This window comes from Nannobrachium achirus (assembly GCF_963921795.1).
Source record: "Nannobrachium achirus genome assembly, chromosome: 3".
NCBI lineage: Eukaryota > Metazoa > Chordata > Actinopteri > Myctophiformes > Myctophidae > Nannobrachium > Nannobrachium achirus.
Genome location: NC_137812.1, coordinates 5985482 through 6004057, shown reverse-complemented (window position 1 = coordinate 6004057; position 18576 = coordinate 5985482). Strand labels below are relative to the sequence as shown.

General features: G+C 44.1%; 1 protein-coding gene across 1 annotated transcript in view; it reads left to right on the top strand.

Annotated features, from left to right (window-relative positions):
- LOC308281686 (microtubule-associated tumor suppressor 1 homolog) overlaps positions 1-17081 on the top strand; it is a 124678-nt gene extending 107597 nt beyond the window's left edge. The window contains exons 9-15 of the mRNA XM_080721932.1: positions 373-463; positions 7382-7487; positions 8604-8677; positions 9933-10028; positions 10738-10854; positions 12319-12416; positions 13586-17081. Coding sequence (XP_080578058.1) covers positions 373-463; positions 7382-7487; positions 8604-8677; positions 9933-10028; positions 10738-10854; positions 12319-12416; positions 13586-13802 — 799 coding nt within the window. The 3' untranslated portion in view covers positions 13803-17081. The remainder of the gene's footprint in view (positions 1-372; positions 464-7381; positions 7488-8603; positions 8678-9932; positions 10029-10737; positions 10855-12318; positions 12417-13585) is intronic.
- Positions 17082-18576: the final 1495 nt, after the last annotated feature.

Here is an 18576-nt window from a genome sequence, read left to right as displayed (position 1 = left end):
AAAGCTGCTAGGTATTTATAGTATTTTCATATACCTGTATAAATAAATATTTTTATTAGGGAAACATTAAGTGCATAGATATACAGTAGAAGTGCATGCGTACACTAGCTTGGATTCCCTTTGATGTCCTTTTCTCCCACTTTGTATACATAAAGAAAAGAGAAGTGATTAATACAAAGATTAAAGAAACAAGCTTCTATTTTGCTAACCACATAAACCATACCTATTCTAAAGTGAACATTAGAAAAAAAATAGGAGTTGACCAAGTATAGAGCCCTGGGTTACCCCGGTCAATCGAGTATATAGGGTTTAATTTGTAGACTAAACGTATGGACCCAACCTGTGTCTTCAATTGCATCTTGCCTCCAACAGGTTGAGGAGCTTCTACCAAACAGAATGGGACAAAGTCCACCAGAAGTACCAGGAGGAGGCCGACAAATGTCGACTGTTGATGGAACAACAGGTCAGAACACACATGCAAGCACACGCAAGCACACGCACGCGCGCACACACACACACACACACGCACACGCACACGCATACATGGGCCTGAACACAAATCTGTGTCACTTTATAGATTTTAACCATTATTTTATGCTTTAACTATAATCAAATAGCAGATTTACAAGCAGATGTAGATCTGCTATTTTTTTGAAAAATCATGAACATTATTTTGTGCAAGTCTTTGAATATTTTTGACCCAATTCTATACATACGTCTTCTAAATCCTTCTTCTAAATCAGCTGTTCTCAAACTTTTTCATGTCAAGGACCCCCAAAATGACATGTATTTGGCCGCGGACCACCATCTCAAAATATGTTGTTCCAGGGACCACCCAGAAGCAAATATTTGAGTTCCAAATGTTCGCTTTTAAAAAAAGATATATTCAAAGACTTGCAAAAAAACAAATCGCGATATTTCAAAAATAGCAGATCTACAAGCTCGCAGCGCGGCACTCGGTGCCGCGCTGTGAGCTTGTATATCTGCTATTTTTCAATGGTTAAAGCATTCAATAATCCTAGACCTAAATGGGGTTAATCAAGCGTCATGCTGACTGGTGTATATCTGCCAGGTCGTGACAGGTTGTGTGTCGCAGCATGTGTTTTTACATTCCAGGTCTGTGGGTTTTATTGTGAAGTAATTGCAGCGTTGGAAGGAGTTTCCTTACAGAATAAAAGTGAGGCTGAAGCACCGTGACAAACCGCCGTCACACCTCGGGGCGTTTGCTACACACACACACACACACACACACACACACACACACACACACACACACACACACACACACACACACACACACACACACAATGATGCGAAAGCGATTAGCGCACAAGATGACATTTAGCCGTTAGGCCAAATGGTGCATGTTGTGTCATGATGACACATGCACTTCCTACAGGCACCGGATTAGGATAAATATATATCATTTTATGTCATTACCAAGGATTCTGTGAGTGTAAAGGAATGTTGGCTGAACCACGTGAACCCTAGTGCCCCTGACACTATAGGGCTGTGGTTCTCAACCTGTGGGTCGGGACCCCCAGAGGGGTCCCCAAATTATTTTGGGGGGTCCTGTTTTCTCACTCAACAGACCAACATACAGTACAAGTGTATACAGGGTATCTGCACTTTTATAAAGTGACAATGTAAGGACTTTAATGACCTTTTTAGTACCTCTGGTCAAACATTGGTCAAGTTGTCAAATATTAGAGGCAGAAATTGTGAAAATAGCAGATCTACATGCTCACAACGCCGACAAAACTCGACTTGTGTTCTTTTTTCTTTTTCTTTTTATATATATAGGCCTATCTTTTTGTCTATTTTAACTCATAGGAGGTCCACGACGTGTCAACACGCCAAACTCTTTGATCTCTCCCTGTGCCCATTGACGCTTTCGATGCGTTGTACAGTAAACTATATTAATCTGTAGCTACTGTACCAGGCCACCGCGGTGACAAAAAAATCATTTCCCGAAATGCAGCGCAAGATCACGTGACCGGGAAGTCCTGTGTCCTTCATTCACATCATTGTAACGCTGCTGCACAAATGTGCATTTTTCTCCTAATCTAACTTTTAAATCACCTTCATGTTTAAAACGCGGCCTTCTCTACCGGCCGTTACAAAAGCACTGTGGCCTGCGATTGTTAGAAAACTGAAAGAAAATACTGAAATAAACAAGACATACTCGGATTACATTTACTCTGATTTTTTTGCCAGCCCTTCAAAAGACGCTAAAATGGCAGGTTACCATGGGCACCTGCCGATTAAATGTTGAATAATCCTGGGCATCCTATGTTAATTGTGGAAGAAACATATCTCTCACTCCCTCTCTCTGTCTCGTTGACTGTGCGTTGCCCTTGTTAAATGATGCCACCGTCTTTGCTGTGTCAATACAAACTAGTCCTACCCGTTCAAAGATATGTGCTTCAAATTATGTGCAGAGTGTAGGTGATGGGGTGTGTACAATAGGCTATATGAGGGATTAGTGCTGCTTGCATGTGGAAATGTAGGAATATCAGAAGAAATGTTGGAGAACCCAGCAAAATGTCAAAAGCATCAATTTGTAATTTAATAAAAACAATATAACATGAAAATGTGTTGAAAGTACACACGTGCTGTGTGTGTGTGCGCGCGCGCACACACACACACACACACACACACACACACACACACACACACACACACACAGCAGACACGGCATTCTTGAGTCAACAATGGTCTTGTAAATCCAAAACAGTTTTCTACCTTTGCTATATATCAGTGGTTCCATCTGTGTCATGTCGAGGACCCCCAAAAAGATATGTGTTTGGCCGCAGACCCCATCTCAATCTTCTGGGGACCCCCGGCCCAGAAGCAAAGATTTTGGTTATAAATGTTGCCTCACGCTAGATGCAGAATAGATATGCCTCATGCTAGGTGCAGAATAGATACACCATAAAAATGCTAATATACAGTATACGATTTGTGAAAGTGACAAACGGGCTTCACAGTTATGTCAGGTGTGTTCATATGCTAATGGTGATGCGATTTCAGATCAATTGGTCCAGCCACTGAGGAGAAACGCTGTTTCAGACAGACAGACACTCAGACAGACATTTGGATAATTATTATGTTTGATGTCACCATGCAGTGTCAGCCTGTGACTTCATGAAAATCATTTCCATAGATCTGCACTATGCGTTTGCAATCGCCCTTTCCGACCACAAAATCCTTGATATCTTGCATGTGTTGCGGGCTTGTAGATCTGTTCTGCCAGAGATATTTGCAGCGCCCTCGTAAGTGACATTGTCCTCTGCACTTACTTATTGGCAGTGTGAATCTTAACACAAAAGACGGACAGAAGACAAAGCCGTATACATTTGCATGTCTATGGGAGCTCACTACGGGAGAGCGCCCGACCAGGGGTGTCACATCAAATTCTGGGCCCTGGGTACAAGGATTCACTGCGGGCCCCCCATGAATGTTCTTCATACGGGGAGGGGGTTTAACCCATTTAGACTGGGAACACATTATTACGCATTATTTAGTGCTTTAACTATTGAAAAATAGCAGATCTACAAGCTCACAGCACGGCGAGCTTGTATGTTTATATGTCAGTGGTGCTCAAACCTTTTCATGTGAAGGACCCCCAAAATGATATGTATTCGGCCATGGACCCCCATCTCAAAATATTTAGTTCCAGGGACCCCCCCAGAAGCAAAATTTGAGTTACAAATGTTTGCTTGAAAGTACATAATATTCAAAGACGCAGTGCGGTGCTGAGGGCTGTGGCAGTGGATCGGGGTCTGGCCATTACCGCCGGGTGCTTCAACGCGTCGGCATGCACGGTATCGGCACCTATGGATCCACTGCACAATTTAGTGTAGACTAGGGATGGGACGATAAGCAATATTATCGTTTATCGTGGTAAAAACGATAATCGTATCGTGGAGATTTAATTTATCGTGATATCGTCCTCTCATGCACTGGGATCAATTCACCTTTTTATTTGCCGAGCTGCATATCCAGTACCACTTAAACCCTCTAGGTAAAAGGTACTTATAATATACATACTTGATACACTATCAAGTGTCTTTGCCAAAAAATAGCAGATCTACAAGCTCACAACGCGTCGCGTTGCCACGCGTTGTGAGCTTGTAGATCGGAATTCTTTTGGCAAATGTTCCGCCCCAGGATAATGTATTTTGATTATCGCGATAATATCGTAAATCACGATTTCTTTTGTCACAATAATTGTGATATGACATTTTCATATCGTCCCATCCCTACATGCTGTAGTGTACCGTATATGATGTGTCTTTAGGCATAACTGCTTACCGTAAAAAATGAACATCAGACATTGTTGCCTGCAGGCAACGTGGCCCCACCCACCCCGGCTCTCTGCTCTGATTGGCTGGGAGGAATGGGAGGCCATGATGTCATCATGTTATTATGCCTCATAAACCTGTCATTTTGGTCGCCCCCCTGAGCTCATAATCTCCCACTGGCTTTCACTGAGAGAGAGAGAGAGAGAGAGAGAGAGAGAGAGACACACACACACACACACACACACGCACACGCACACGCACACACACACACACACACACACACACACGTCTATGACACACACGTCACACCAAATTCTGGGCCCTGGGATCAAGATATACAGATATACAAGCTCACAGATATACAAGCTCAGTGCAGCGCTGCGAGCTTGTAGATCTGCTATTTTTGAAAAAGAGTGAAAATTCTTTGAAGGTTTTTTGAAAAACCTATGTTTCTATGTCAGTGGTGCTTAAACTTTTTCATGTCAAGTCCCCCCAAAATGATATGTATTTGGCCACGGACCCCCATCTCAAAATATTTAGTTCCAGGGACCCCCAGAAGCAAAATCTGAGTCACAAATACAAAATACATATATAATCGAAGATTTGCACACATTTTCACGACTTTTAAAAAATAGCAGATCTGCAAGCTCACAGCGTGGCACTCGGTGCCGCGCTGTGAGCTTGTATATCTGCTATTTTTCAATAGCTAAAGTATAGAATAATTAAGGCCCCTCCACCTTGAGCCCTAGTAACTCAGTCCCACTTTCCCCCCCTTGTGACGCCCCTGCACACACACACACGCACACACACCAGCACCAGCAGTCTACCTGTCATCATGCAGCACCTCGTAAAATGGGCTCTGCTGTAGATTTATGAGAGTTGCCATGGTTACCTCTCTGCTGCTGTTGATAGGGATTTCCATGGACTATGGCTGCCCACTGTTATTATAGTTATTATTATTGTTGCTGCTGTGCATCGCTGTCTCTCTGTCTCTGACAGGGGGTCATTTGGGACCCTAGCTTTTTCATGAAAAATACGATTTTGTCAATGATACGTTTTTTTCTCCACCACGAATGTTTGCAGGACAGTACATAGATGAATTAGGCCTACCCTCTGTGTAGAAATCTACGTAGCACTGCATCTTTTCCTTGATTATCCTAAATTGAGCGCCAGCTTGTACAGTAGATTGTCTGTTTTTGGGTGCGCAACGTCCGTGCACGCACATGTGCATTTAACGAGCCTAATCGCACAGACATGCTCTCTCTCTCTCTCTCTCTCTCTCGATAATAATATAAAGCGCCCGTAAAACGTTATCCCTTTTGTAGTGTGTGTGTGTGTTTCGCTGCATGCTATATAGTAACTATACAGCTATCTGCAGCTCCTTGTTAGACTGTTGTGTGGTGAATAAACACCCGAAAACAAAATATAAATCACCCAAAACCGGATAATATCCGAACATTTTCGCACGCGACCAGACTCCATTCCTTGCAACACCCTAGATATTGGTCAAATTACGCCTCTGCGCGTCTTTCTGTCTCTCTCTGTCTGTTTCTGTCTCTCTCTCTCTCTCTCTCTGTCTGTCTCTTTCGCGCTCTCTCTGTCTGTCTGTCTCTCTCTCTCTATCTCTCTTTCTCTCTCTCTCTCTCTATGGAGGCAGATGTCCGCCCACAGGTTGTGTTCAAGGTTTCTTCCCCTTAAGGGGAGTTTTTTTTTCCTGGCTGAAATGATTGGGTTGCAGTAAATGAAAGGACATGGTCTTGACCTGCGGTAAAGTGTCATCATGACGTGGCACTATCTATATAAGTAACATTTGACCGTTCAGAGCACTATAGCCAGCAGCCGGAGCCCCCATATAGCCGTTGCCATTAACCCATTTAGGCCTAGAATTATTGAATGCTTTAACTATTGAAAAATAGCAGATATACAAGCTCACAGCGCTGCACCGAGTGCCGCGCTGCGAGCTTGTAGATCTGCTATTTTTGAAAAATCTTGAAAATGTGTGCAAAGTTTTCAATGTATATTTTTCAAAGCAAACTTTTCTAACTCAAATCTCTGCTCTTGGGGGGTCCCTGGAACAACACATCTTGAGATTGGGGGTCCGCGGCCAAATACATGTAATTTTGGGGGTCCTTGAAATGAAAAGGTTTGAGAACCACTGATTTAGAAGAAGGATTTAGAAGACATCTATAGAATCGGGTCAAAAATATTCAAAGACTTGCACAAAAGTTCATGATTTTTCAAAAATAGCAGATCTACAAGCTCGCAGCGCGGCACTCGGTGCCGCGCTGTGAGCTTGTATATCTGCTATTTTTTTAATAGTTGAAGCATAAAATCATGGTTAAAGTGGTTACAATCTAAAATAAAAACCAGCAGCATACACCATTGCTGTTGGTGTGATTTCAGCGTTGGCTAGTAGCAGTGTGTAGCGTCACTAGTGTGTGTACTAGCAACGCCATTTGGGCACATCCAGTAGTCTTGCATAGCCAGACAACTATAGCACAATCTCCGAATGCTATATAGAGTCTGGAACGGCAGCTCCTGAACGTCGAGTATCGGAAGTACTGCTGCTGCACTGAACTGTAGTCCCATTGGAAACATAACAGAAACACAATAGCTCAGACAAAGTCATTCGAGCGGCCTATTCTTGTTATGGGTGTATACCGGTAGTTTAAGAAAACGTTTGAAAACATCATGGAAGTAGCACCAATAACACCAGAGAAAGACAAAATAACGTCCTAGAAATATTGAAAGGAGACATAACGTTTCCAGTAGGACATGTTATTGCTACTGCACCAAGGGAGCGGTTGCGTCACATCCTCTTTATCTCGCACTCATCGTTTCTATTTCCGTTTGCCAGACTGTATGCCGGGAGCATTTGCCCAAATCGCGGAGGCAACAGTCTGGCCTCGCGAGGCTACACATCCAGTGATGCTGTTGTCAGACTGTCAAGTTCAAATAGGCGTTTTGCCAATAATGAAATCTTAAGGTTTAAAGTAAACCATGAGCTACATGAGAGTTTAGTAAAACAAATTAATCTAGAAGTGTGTGTGACTGTCTCCTGTGGGTTGGGTCAGGTGGAGGAGCTGAGGAGCCGACAGGAAGCGGAGAGGAAGAAACAGGAAGCCAATCACAGCCAGCAAATGGAGTCACTCAAACAGGAGCACGAGACGACCATACAAGGTAACATCCTCCCTGTTGTCAATATGTGTGTGTGTGTGTGTGTGTGTGTGTGTGTGTGTGTGTGTGTGTGTGTGTGTGTGTGTGTGTGTGTGTGTGTGTGTGTGTGTGTGTGTGTGTGTGTGTGTGTGTGTGTGTGTGTGTGTGTGTGTGTGTGTGTGCTGACTGGACCAAATGAAACGACACGCTCAAAATGGGGACACCTGCTTGAAAGGCACTGGTTAAGCATAACAATTGGTATACAAACATGTATTTAATATTGTATTATTGAACCAGTAAGACTCCCTAATCGGGAGATAAGCGACCGTAGGTCACTTATCTCCACAAATAGGGCAAAAATGTGTTTTGCCAAAATCTTCCTGATCCATGTTGATGACATGAGTGTAGACATACTGTGTAGTGATTTTCGTGATTTTAGGGCAAAATCTGTAGGAGCAGTGTCCAAAAATGTGTGGAGGTGGCGCTATATGGGAGAGATTCATGTTGATGGGATGAGTGTAGACATACTGTGTACCGATTTGTGTGATTTTAGGGCATAAATTGTAGGAGCAGTGTCCAAAAATGTGTTTTGCAAGAATCGGCCTCATGGTGGCGCTAGAAGAGGGCCATGTGAGAAATGAGGGGTGGGGTCTCCGCGCCGGCAAGGCGGACGAATAGGTACCGGCCCCGGCTGTCCCGGTCGCTCCTAGCCGGAGTTACGGCATTTTATGTGAGCTGCAGTGTAGGGGGTCCTCCACTGGGGGCGCCACCACTTTTGCATCCGTTCTGGAGCACCAGGAGTCGGTGGTCCCCGGGAATTCCCCGTGAGCAGCCCCGTTGGGGTGGTCATTTGGTCAGTTTAGCACATTTGGTCATTTTTTACATCTGGGGGTCCCCCAGGGACCTGGGGGTCCCTGGAGCTCCGGGGGTCCTTGGAGGTAACCATACAATCTCAGCGTTGGTGATGGTACTAATGCCTGTGTGTGTGTGTGTGTGTGTGTGTGTGTGTGTGTGTGTGTGTGTGTGTGTGTGTGTGTGTGTGTGTGTGTGTGTGTGTGTGTGTGTGTGTGTGTGTGTGTGTGTGTGTGTGTGTGTGTGTGTGTGTGTGTGTGTGTGTGTGCGCGCGCGCGTGTGATGCAGAGCTGAAGAGAAGCCAGCAGACAGAGCTAGAGACCCTGGACAAAGCGCTGAAGGAGAAGGAGTCATCTCTCTCGGTAAGAGAACCTCCAGCCAGCCTGTGTGTGCTGCTGACTGGACGAAATGAAACAACAGATGATTAGAATCGAACCTGGAATGATTTTATACTTAAACTATTGAAAAATAGCAGATCTACAAGCTCACTGCGTGGCACCGCGCTTGCGAGCTTATAGATCTGCTATTTTTGAAACCTTTTCTTTTGCAAATCTTTGAATATATCTTTAAAGGTGACCATTTCTAACTCAAATATTTGCTTCTGGGTGGTCCCTGGCAACAACATATTTTGAGATGGGGGGGGGGGGGTCCGCGGACAAACACCTATAATTTTGAGGGTCCTTCCTGACATGAAAAAGTTTGAGAACCACTGGTTAAAAAACCACTCGGGTAAAAAATATTCAAAGACTTGGGAGACACTTTCACACATTTTCAAAAATAGCAGATCTACACCGCGCCGTGAGCTTGTAGATCTGCTATTTTTCAACAGTTAAAGCATGGAAGTCATGGACGGAGGCGTCTCTGAGGAGTTTGCACAAGGCTGACTCATAGGCAGATTGAAATGAGTGCCAGAACAAACCTACATGATTTTCACTAGAAGAATGTGGCCTACTGGTTGTGTTTATGAACTCTACATTATCTGCATTAGTCTTAGAAGCCATGTACACACACACACACACACACACACACACACACACACACACACACACACACACACACACACACACACACTAGGTTTCTGAAGAAACAAATGCAGTATATACTGTAGATCAGTGTTTCTCAACCTTTTTTCTGCATGGGCACACTTTTCATGTCCCAAGAATCCATGGGCACACCAACATAATACGAGGGGTGTAAATATCGTCACTGTCGGGAAGAAACCTCGTATCTCCAAGTTTCAAATTTGTACGTTTCTTCACAAAGTAAAGCCCTGCTTCATCATACAAGGCTGTCGCACAGCAGTGAAAACAGCAGATCTACAAGCACACAAGCATACAAGCACACAATCTGCTGTTTTCACTAGTTTAAATTATTTTTAAAATGATAAATACAATACTGGCTTTCAAGCAGTTTCAAGGGGCACACTTGACCCTTCTCAGGGGGCACACCAAATGTCCCCAGGCACAGTGGTTGAGAAACACTGCATTAAGGCATATTTGTCGTATTAACCAGGGATCCCTTTAAACCCTCCTTGGCCTCAGTGTAAAACTGGTACTGTGTCATCTCCAGCATGTCCGTAAAACATGTGTTTTTATATATTTTGCTCCCTCCCAACAGGAACAAATAGCGGGGCTGCTGTCGGAGAAGGAGTCCCTGAGCGACAAGCTCAGAGCAGAGGAGGAGAGGAGGAGGATACTTGCTGACAAGAGTCTGGTAAATAAACTCTTCAAAGAGTCTGTATGAGACATGGAGCCAAGCTAAATAAAGAGGGTTTCTGTGTCGTCTGTCACCACAGAGACTCAGGTCAAATCAGTGAGCAGATGGGGTTTGGTTGTCTGTGCTGCCCTCTGCTGGTGCTTAACTGGCGTCAGATTTGGTCTCAGTAAAATAGAACCAGAACTAGTGCTGTCACAATTATGACATTTTACATGACAATGAATTGTCACTCAAATAATTGCGTTTAACGATTTAATTGTGTTTTTGTCGTTGACGATTACATTTCTGTTTGGCTTTTAGGCTTTGAAGTTGTACATGGCAGATATGACACATAACCTAAATATACAAAGACATTACTGACATATTTGACAACTTTATACTTAAAAAAGAACATTGATAGTGGAAAGCCGATCTACAAGCCAATCTACAAGCTCACAACGCGTCGCGATGCGGCGCGTTGTGAGCTTGTATCTGCTATTTCCACTATTTTGTGACTTTAAAAAAAAAACATGAACATTTTTCAACATGGAAACGATTCTGACGATTATGAAAAATAATCGCGATGATGTCAAATAATTGCAATTAGACGATTATGTAATAATTGTGACAGCCCTAACCAGAACTAAATTATCTTGTGAGATGAGTTGCTTATCTTTCTCTCTCTCTCTCTCTCTCTCTCTCTCTCTCTCTCTCTCTCTCTCTCCAGAAGGACTCTCATACGGTGTACTTGGAGCAGGAGTTGGAGAGTCTGAAGGTAGTGCTGGAGATAAAGAACACCCAGCTGCACCAGAAAGACAAGAAACTCATGGAGATGGACAAACTGGTGAGCGCGACACTCACGCACGCACGCACGCACGCACTCACGCACGCACGCACTCACGCACGCACGCACGCACGTGTGCGCGCGCACACACACACACACACACACACACACTTGTTGCCCACAGGGTCTTAAAGGCAACGAACAACGCGGCACTGAAGACAAAGCCAAATGTCCCACTTTTAAAAAAAAAAAAAAGGGAAAAAAGTCCTTTGGGCCCATTCACACAAAGATTATTTTAAGCTCTTACTTTTCATTGTTTTCTATGAAACGGCTTGCTTCAGTGCACTGGGCGCACCCCGCCCTTCAAGTGATGTCTCGCTTAGAAATGTGTTATTGTTAATCAAGCAGAGAGAGAGAGAGAGAGAGAGAGAGATAGAGAGAGAGAGAGAGAGAGAGAGAGAGAGAGAGAGATGGTGCTGTGTTGATATATAATGCATGCGTACATTATCATCTATAAAATGTACTAAACTAGTGAAAACAGCAGATCTACAAGCACACAACGCCTCGCATCGTGAGGCGTTGTGTGCTTGTAGATTGGCTGTTTTCACTAGTTTTGTGCGACAGTCTTGTATGATGAAGCATTTGATGATGAAGGCTTTGCTTTACCAAAGTACGTTGAAACTTGGAGATACGAGGTTTGTGCCCGATTATGACGATATTTTAGTGATTATGTTGCGAGGAAAACGTTTCGATAACAGCCATTTTGGTTAGAACTGACTGAAAATAACTTTGTACTTCAAGTTTAAAATGATACTAAATATGTTTGTGTCCAAGTGTCCAAATAAATTCCAAATATTATCAAATGATCTCGCGGCACCCCTGGACTGCCGTCACGGCACCCCAGGGTGCCTGTCACCCACTTTGAAAACCCCTGACCTATACACTCCTACAGGGACTACTTATAGGTAATAACACAGCCATGCTTTGGACTGGAGACGTAGATATGAGCTGGGGAAGCAACTGTCCTACAAAACCTGAGTGCAGTAACTACGAACAAAAGAATTACTGAAGGATTGGTTTAAAAGTGTTCCAGCTGCTCAGTCAAATGAGATATCAAAAACGTAGTATAGGCAGTATAGCTCACTGGTTCCCAAGCACTGGGTCGGGACCCATTTGTGGGTCGTGGACACATTTTTATCGGTCGCTAATTTTTTTGTTTCCTACTTTTTGTTTCGAATTATTATTATTTCAAACATTTTCAATAAACGTTCCCAATTTTTTCAGTAATTTCATGAGGAAATCAAAGAAAAATCGACACGTTGTGAGCTTGTAGATCTGCTGTTTTCACTAGTTTGGGTCCCGGGCAAACGTCAAATCTCTCTTTTGGGTCTCGAGCTAAAAGGTTTAGGCGGATCCAAGCTCCATTGTGAAACTGTGTATGACAATACTTTCATGTGAATGTGACTAACTGCTGATGCATCCCTTCTCTCTCTCTCTCTCTCTCTCTCTCTCTCTCTCTACCAGATGGAGACTAATGTGAAGTTAGAGGAGCATATGAACAAGGTCCAACAGGAGAATGAGGACTACAAGGCCAGGATGGACAAACACGCTGCTCTGTCGAGGTACGTCTGTCTGCCTGTGTTCATCTACTGGTTTCACCCTTTTTTAAACCGTGCAGCTGCACGCCACTAAAGGGCCTTTTCCACAGGCAAAGAACCGGTTCGTAAAAAAAACGTAAAAGTTGGTTCCGAATGGGAACCACAAAATCCTTGGTTCCTCTGTTTCAATCATGGTTCAATCTGGTGGAAACGGGTTCGCAAGAACGAACCAAGGTTCCAAGAAAGTTGAACCGGCACTGGTTCTGGAACCGGTTCTTTGCTGGTGGAAAAGGCCCCTAATTGTCCACATTCTACCCATGATTAGGCCGTCTGATGTGCCTGTCTGTCTGTCCGTGTGTCCAACCTGTCCGTGATGTCCCTGTTTGTCTGGCCAACCTGTGTCTGTCTGTCCGTCTATCCCAGTGGTTCACAACCTTTTCAGGCCATTATCCCCTAAATAATCATATTTTAACTAGGGACCCCCCACCCTGATGAGCACTAAGAGTTGAGACATTTTGTATAAGACGGTTCTATTGTGAAAATAGCCGATCTACATGTTGGCGTTGTGAGCATGTAGATCGGCTATTTTCACAATTTCTGCCTCTAATGGTTGACAATTTGGCCAAAGTTTATTTTGTCATTTTAGAGGTATTAAAAAGTCCTTAACTCATTTACTGCCTACCCCGATAATCCTGAGAAAATGCCTATGTCCCTCTCCACCAGGCCCTATAATCCCGAGATTTGGCCGTAACAAAAAAAAAAAAATATATATATATATATATATTTTTTTTGGACCCCCAAAAATGAAGTAGGCATGATTGCATTCGCGAAATTGCATGTTTAACCCCCATACCAACCCCATCTTTCAAACATGGCAGCCATATTTGTTTACAAGAAAACATAATGGCTGCTATCTCACACACGTGGTGCATGATCTAGGCATGGGCATGATCTGTGCACTATGAATTAAATGGAAGAGTTAAATTGTCACTTTAGAAATGTGCATATACCCTCTATACACTTAAAACTTTATTGGTTTGTTTACTGTTGAGTGAGAAAACAACGTCGCCACATCAAGTTACCGTAATCATCTAGGGACCCCCCCACAAAATGATTTGGGGACCCCCGCTGGTCTATAATCCAACCTATAGTCTCTAACACCCCCTGGTGGTGTGTGTGTGTGTCCCCAACAGGCAGCTGTCCAGCGAGCAGGCCATGCTGCAGCAGACGCTGCAGAAGGAGTCCAAGGTGAACAAGCGTCTCTCCATGGAGAACGAGGAGCTGCTGTGGAAGCTCCACAACGGCGACCTGCTGGCCAGCCCGACCCGCCGCCTCTCGCCCACCTCGCCCTTCCACTCGCCCCGGAACTCCGCCTCCTTCCCCACCGCCACCTCCCTGTCGCCCAGATAACCCTCCACTCAATCCGTGCCCCCCCCCCCCCTCCGCGCAGGCGTACGGCGCGCCTGCGAACGTGCCGACGAGTTGGCACGCGTGACTGCTTTCCAAGTTTATCCCTCCCCTAAAGCCCCTTTTCCAGAACCAGAATTTTTCAGAACTTGAACCTATTTATTTTTTATTTTTTGGTTCTGGTTTTGTTTCCATTGCGTACGGCCCGGTTCCAGACAAGGTTCCCCGAACCTTTTTTTAGGTCCTGCTCCTGAGATAGAACTAAGCTTTAGTTCTGGGCACCTATGGTCGGGGCCAGCAGCGCTGCTGCTCTTTTCTTGGGACCTTCCTGTTTAGTTCTGGTTATATGGAAACGTAAGCAGAACTTGGTCCCGGAACTTCAAAGGTTCTGGAAAGTTCTTGGTTCTGGAAAGTTCTTGGTTCTAATTCTGGATTGGCCCTACAGTGGAAATGGGGCTAATTTGTCTCCCTTCCAAGTCCCCTCCCTGAGCCTCTCCCTAAAGCCCCTTTCCCACTACGAGGCTGAACCAGAACTTTCCAGAACCTGAACCTATTTCTTTTTTTTTTTTTTTGGTTCTGGTTTTGTTTCCATAGCGCACGGCCGGTTTCTGGAAACCTTTTTTTGAGGTCCTGCGATGTAGTACTAAACTTGAGTACTGGGAATCTATGGGCGGGGCCAGCAGCACTGCTGCTCTTTTTTTGGGACCTTCCCGGTTAGTTCTGGTTATATGGAAACATAAGCAGAACTTGGTCCCCGGAACTTCACCGGTTCTTGATAGTTCTTGGTTCTGGAAAGTTCTGGTTCGGCCCTGTAGTGGAGAAAGGGGCTTATGTCTCCCTCCCAAGTCCCCTCCCCAAGCCTTTCCCCAAGTCTCCCTCCCCAATTCCCCTTCACAAGCCCCTCCCCAAGCCCTCCGTTTCCCCACCTGATTATCCTCAACTTCAACTTCACCTCCAGCCTCTCAAGGATCAAAAGCTATTCCAAATAAGACACACAGACTGACGTCTCTCCCGGACCTCAACGCCCGGATGGATGAACTTGTACATATCTTTGGAATAAAATAAACATATAGAAAAAGAAGAAAAAAAAGTACATGCAAAGACATTTTTTGTTTTGGAACGGAAAAGGACGTTTGCGGTGCGTGGCACCGGTGCACTTAGGGAGCATGAGAAGGTGGCCGTGCTCTCTACCAGTTCTCCTCTATCTTACCAAATGCCTGCTTCTCCCACACTACTCTCTTCCTTCTCTTAACGCCTGAGTCACACTTTGTGGTGCTATGGTGTCGCACGGCCAAAGTAGCCTCTCTACAAGCTCACAGCGTGTCCCGTACGCGAGGCGCTGTGAGCTTGGAGATATCGCCGCTGTCGGGTGGAAACCTTGCATGTCCAAAACGGTTTACTTTTCAGAAAAGGATTTATTTTTGGTTCCAATGGATACATTGTAGTTACTATTAATTTAGCCACAGTCTCTTCTTTTCAACGGTTAAATATTTAAACCCACAGACGGACAGATTTAACCACTTTTACTTTCACGTACATTTTTATTTTTTATTTTTTTAGCAGAACTATAAGTTCACAATGCATGGCGATTATTTAGTTTTTGTTGTTTTTATCACGGTAGTATAGTGTAGTAGGGCACTCATTTTCTAAAAAATATATTTAAAAAAAAAATGGACATACAAAGTTTCTACCCGACAACAACGAAAGGCTATTTTCGGCGCGCAGAACACCGTCGTTCGACGGAGCATAATTTAGGCATTATACCGGAGGTTCGGGAGGAATAAAGTGACAGGCATACCTCAGGGTCTGTACATAGTGACTCGCTCGTTTTGACTATCCCTCTATGGTTGTTCTCTTTTGTTTGTCGTTTGTATAGTTTCTATTTTGGTTCATTGTGTTCGTTAATGGCCCCTCCCCTCTCGTTCCAAAGAGGCCGCATGTATGGGAAACAGCCTTGGAGTGGTGGAGACGTGTGGCTTTCAGCTGAAGGAAGCCACTGTTGTAGCTTGTTTGGGTTTAGCCCTGAAACATGACGGTCGCTGATAACATGACGCACGGCACGACCGTCATGGGTCAGGATTTACCTGCGTTGGTGGAGGCGAATTGATTCGCCTATACAAACTACACAAACATTCAAATTTCACCAAAAAAGTGCTTTATAAAGTCACAACCAGTTATAAATCTTGGCCGGCATTGTATAATTACTGGCCGGCATTGTGTTCTTTAATAAGAAGCCTTTTTATCCGATATTTTGCTGTTTTCCCCACGCATTTCCTGGTGTTCCGCATGCGCACCAACCCCATCTATTGAACACTGAGACGTGGGCGTGGCCTTGCCAAAATGGGCCAGGAAATACATGGGAAATGGATAAAAAGGCTTCGTGACTTTATAAAGCACTTTGTTTGTGAAATGTGAATGTTTGTGTAGTTTATATAGGCTTTTAAATTCGCCTCCACCAACGCAGGTAAATCCTGACCCATCGCGGTCATACGTCATGTTATCAACGACCGTCATGTTTCAGGGCTAGTTTGGGTTTAGCATATCATAAACTGGGTGGATTCTAGTGGATTGGTTCTCTTTTACTCCATTTCATCTCCCCGCCGCCACCACCTGCCCCCCAGGGGCGACGCTCAATCAAAACATCCGTTATGGACCCCTGGAGGAATGAACTGCATGTCCTTAACACGGGCGAAAATGGAATGAATATTCGGAGCGTGTGATTCTGAATATAATATCGATCGTCACGGATTCCGTGAACTATCGATGATGTACAATGTTCTCTCCCTTAAGTCCCCAAGCTCTACCTTAATCAAGAATGTGGAATGTAATCACCCTTGGATGTTAAATCTCGTGAGCAGGCCCACTTCACAGACACAGAGGGAAAAGAACTTTGTTTCTGGGCCCAGTGCCTCAAATGCTGTTTGATATTAATGGGATTGTAAAGACAACATGACGATTGTTTGCCTGAAATCGGTGGTTGGCTAAAATCACTTCATTGACAGTCAAATACTGTGTGTTAACTCTTAACTGAACTTTGAAATGGATCTTTCGGGGTCCATAGTTAAGACCTTTTGCTGCGTATGCCCTTGTATTCCTTAAGTTAAATCCCATCCCAAGATTAAATGTAATTCCAGCCTATTTGATACTACGGCACCAAGCTTAAAAACCCCTCTGTGTGTGTGAGAGAAACCAGCTGCTTCTTACTGAATCCAAAAATGATCTATCACTTTCTTCTTGGTTTGTCTGTCGTTTGTCCTGAATAAACCTCAGATGTGCCCAGAATGCCTCGGCTTCACCATGTCTTTTTTTCCCTAAAAAACAGGGGTCTTCAACAGGGGGATCGGGACCCCGAGGGGGTCCTCAGAGTTACTACAGTACAGTCAATCCTTGTTATGTTAACAACTTGAAGCCTAGTGTCCATGTTCTGAGAACTGTAGCCAAAAATAGTATCTACAAGCTTGCAGCGCCGAGGCGTTGTGAGCTTGTAGATCGGCTATTTTTGGCAAAGAGTTTGGTGTCGAGGGGAAAAGGAGCAGACTAAGTACAGGGTGAAAGGTCAAGTTTATTAAGTTTTGACGGTTCAAGTGGTTAAATATCTGAAAACACAAATTGACATGAATCCAAAATACACTGATGATTGTGCTGTCAAACGAAACTAGGCCTACAGTATAAGAAATCTATGAACAGGTTGTGGGGGTCCCTGCTTTATCTCTCTCTCCATTAAGGGGTCCTTGGCCTGAAAACGTTGAAGACTCCTAAATAAACACATGATGGATTCACACATCTTAACCACACTGTTTTATTTTGAACATTTACACAGATTTGATCTCACTTCCGAGACTTTACATGGCACAAATGAGAAAAGCAGTTTCTCATTAATGTATTAATTATTATTTTGTGAGATTAAAATGAGAGTTCAGTAGTGTGTTTAAACAGTTCAAATAAGTAAGCCAAAGTCTAAGATGAATGGCCTGAACTACATTAATGATATTTATCAGAATCACGAAACCAGACAATTTCAAAGTGAACGGCTTTTAGGACAAGTTGCATTGTCATGAAACAAGTACTATTTCTTGAGCCAAACAAAACCACAAGCAAATACATTAAAAATCACACCAGTGTGAACTGAGCGGTGGTTGTGGAGGCTGTGCAACAGCACTACTGGGTGGGTGCAGCGGGGTTAGTGTGCTTTACAATGCTGTAGTTTCTTCACACACTCTAATTTATTTGACCCTAAAACATTCAGTTTGTTAATAATAATAATAATACTTGACCACACATGCTGACCCACCCTTCCCCCCTGTGTGTGTGTGTGTGTGTGTGTGTGTGTGTGTGTGTGTGTGTGTGTGTGTGTGTGTGTGTGTGTGTGTGTGTGTGTGTGTGTGTGTGTGTGTGTGTGTGTGTGTGTGTGTGAGTGAGAACAACAACGCCCCTCCCTTAACATGTGTGGTCAGAAAAGGTACTGCAGGCTTGAGGCTACATACACGGACGGCCGGACGGACGGCCGGACGGACGGAGACCCACACACACGGCCACGTATAGGAGACGGTGTGACCACCGCTCAAAAATGGTCTATCTTCTGACTGGATTTAACCCATTAAGTTAAAGTATTTTATGCTTTTACTTTTGAAAAATAGCAGATATACAAGCTCACATCGCTGCGAGCTTGTAGATCTGCTATTTTTTTTAAATCACGATAGTATTTGCTTCTGGGTAGTCCCTGGAACATCATATTTTGAGATGGGGGTCCATGGCCAAATACATGTAATTTTGGGGG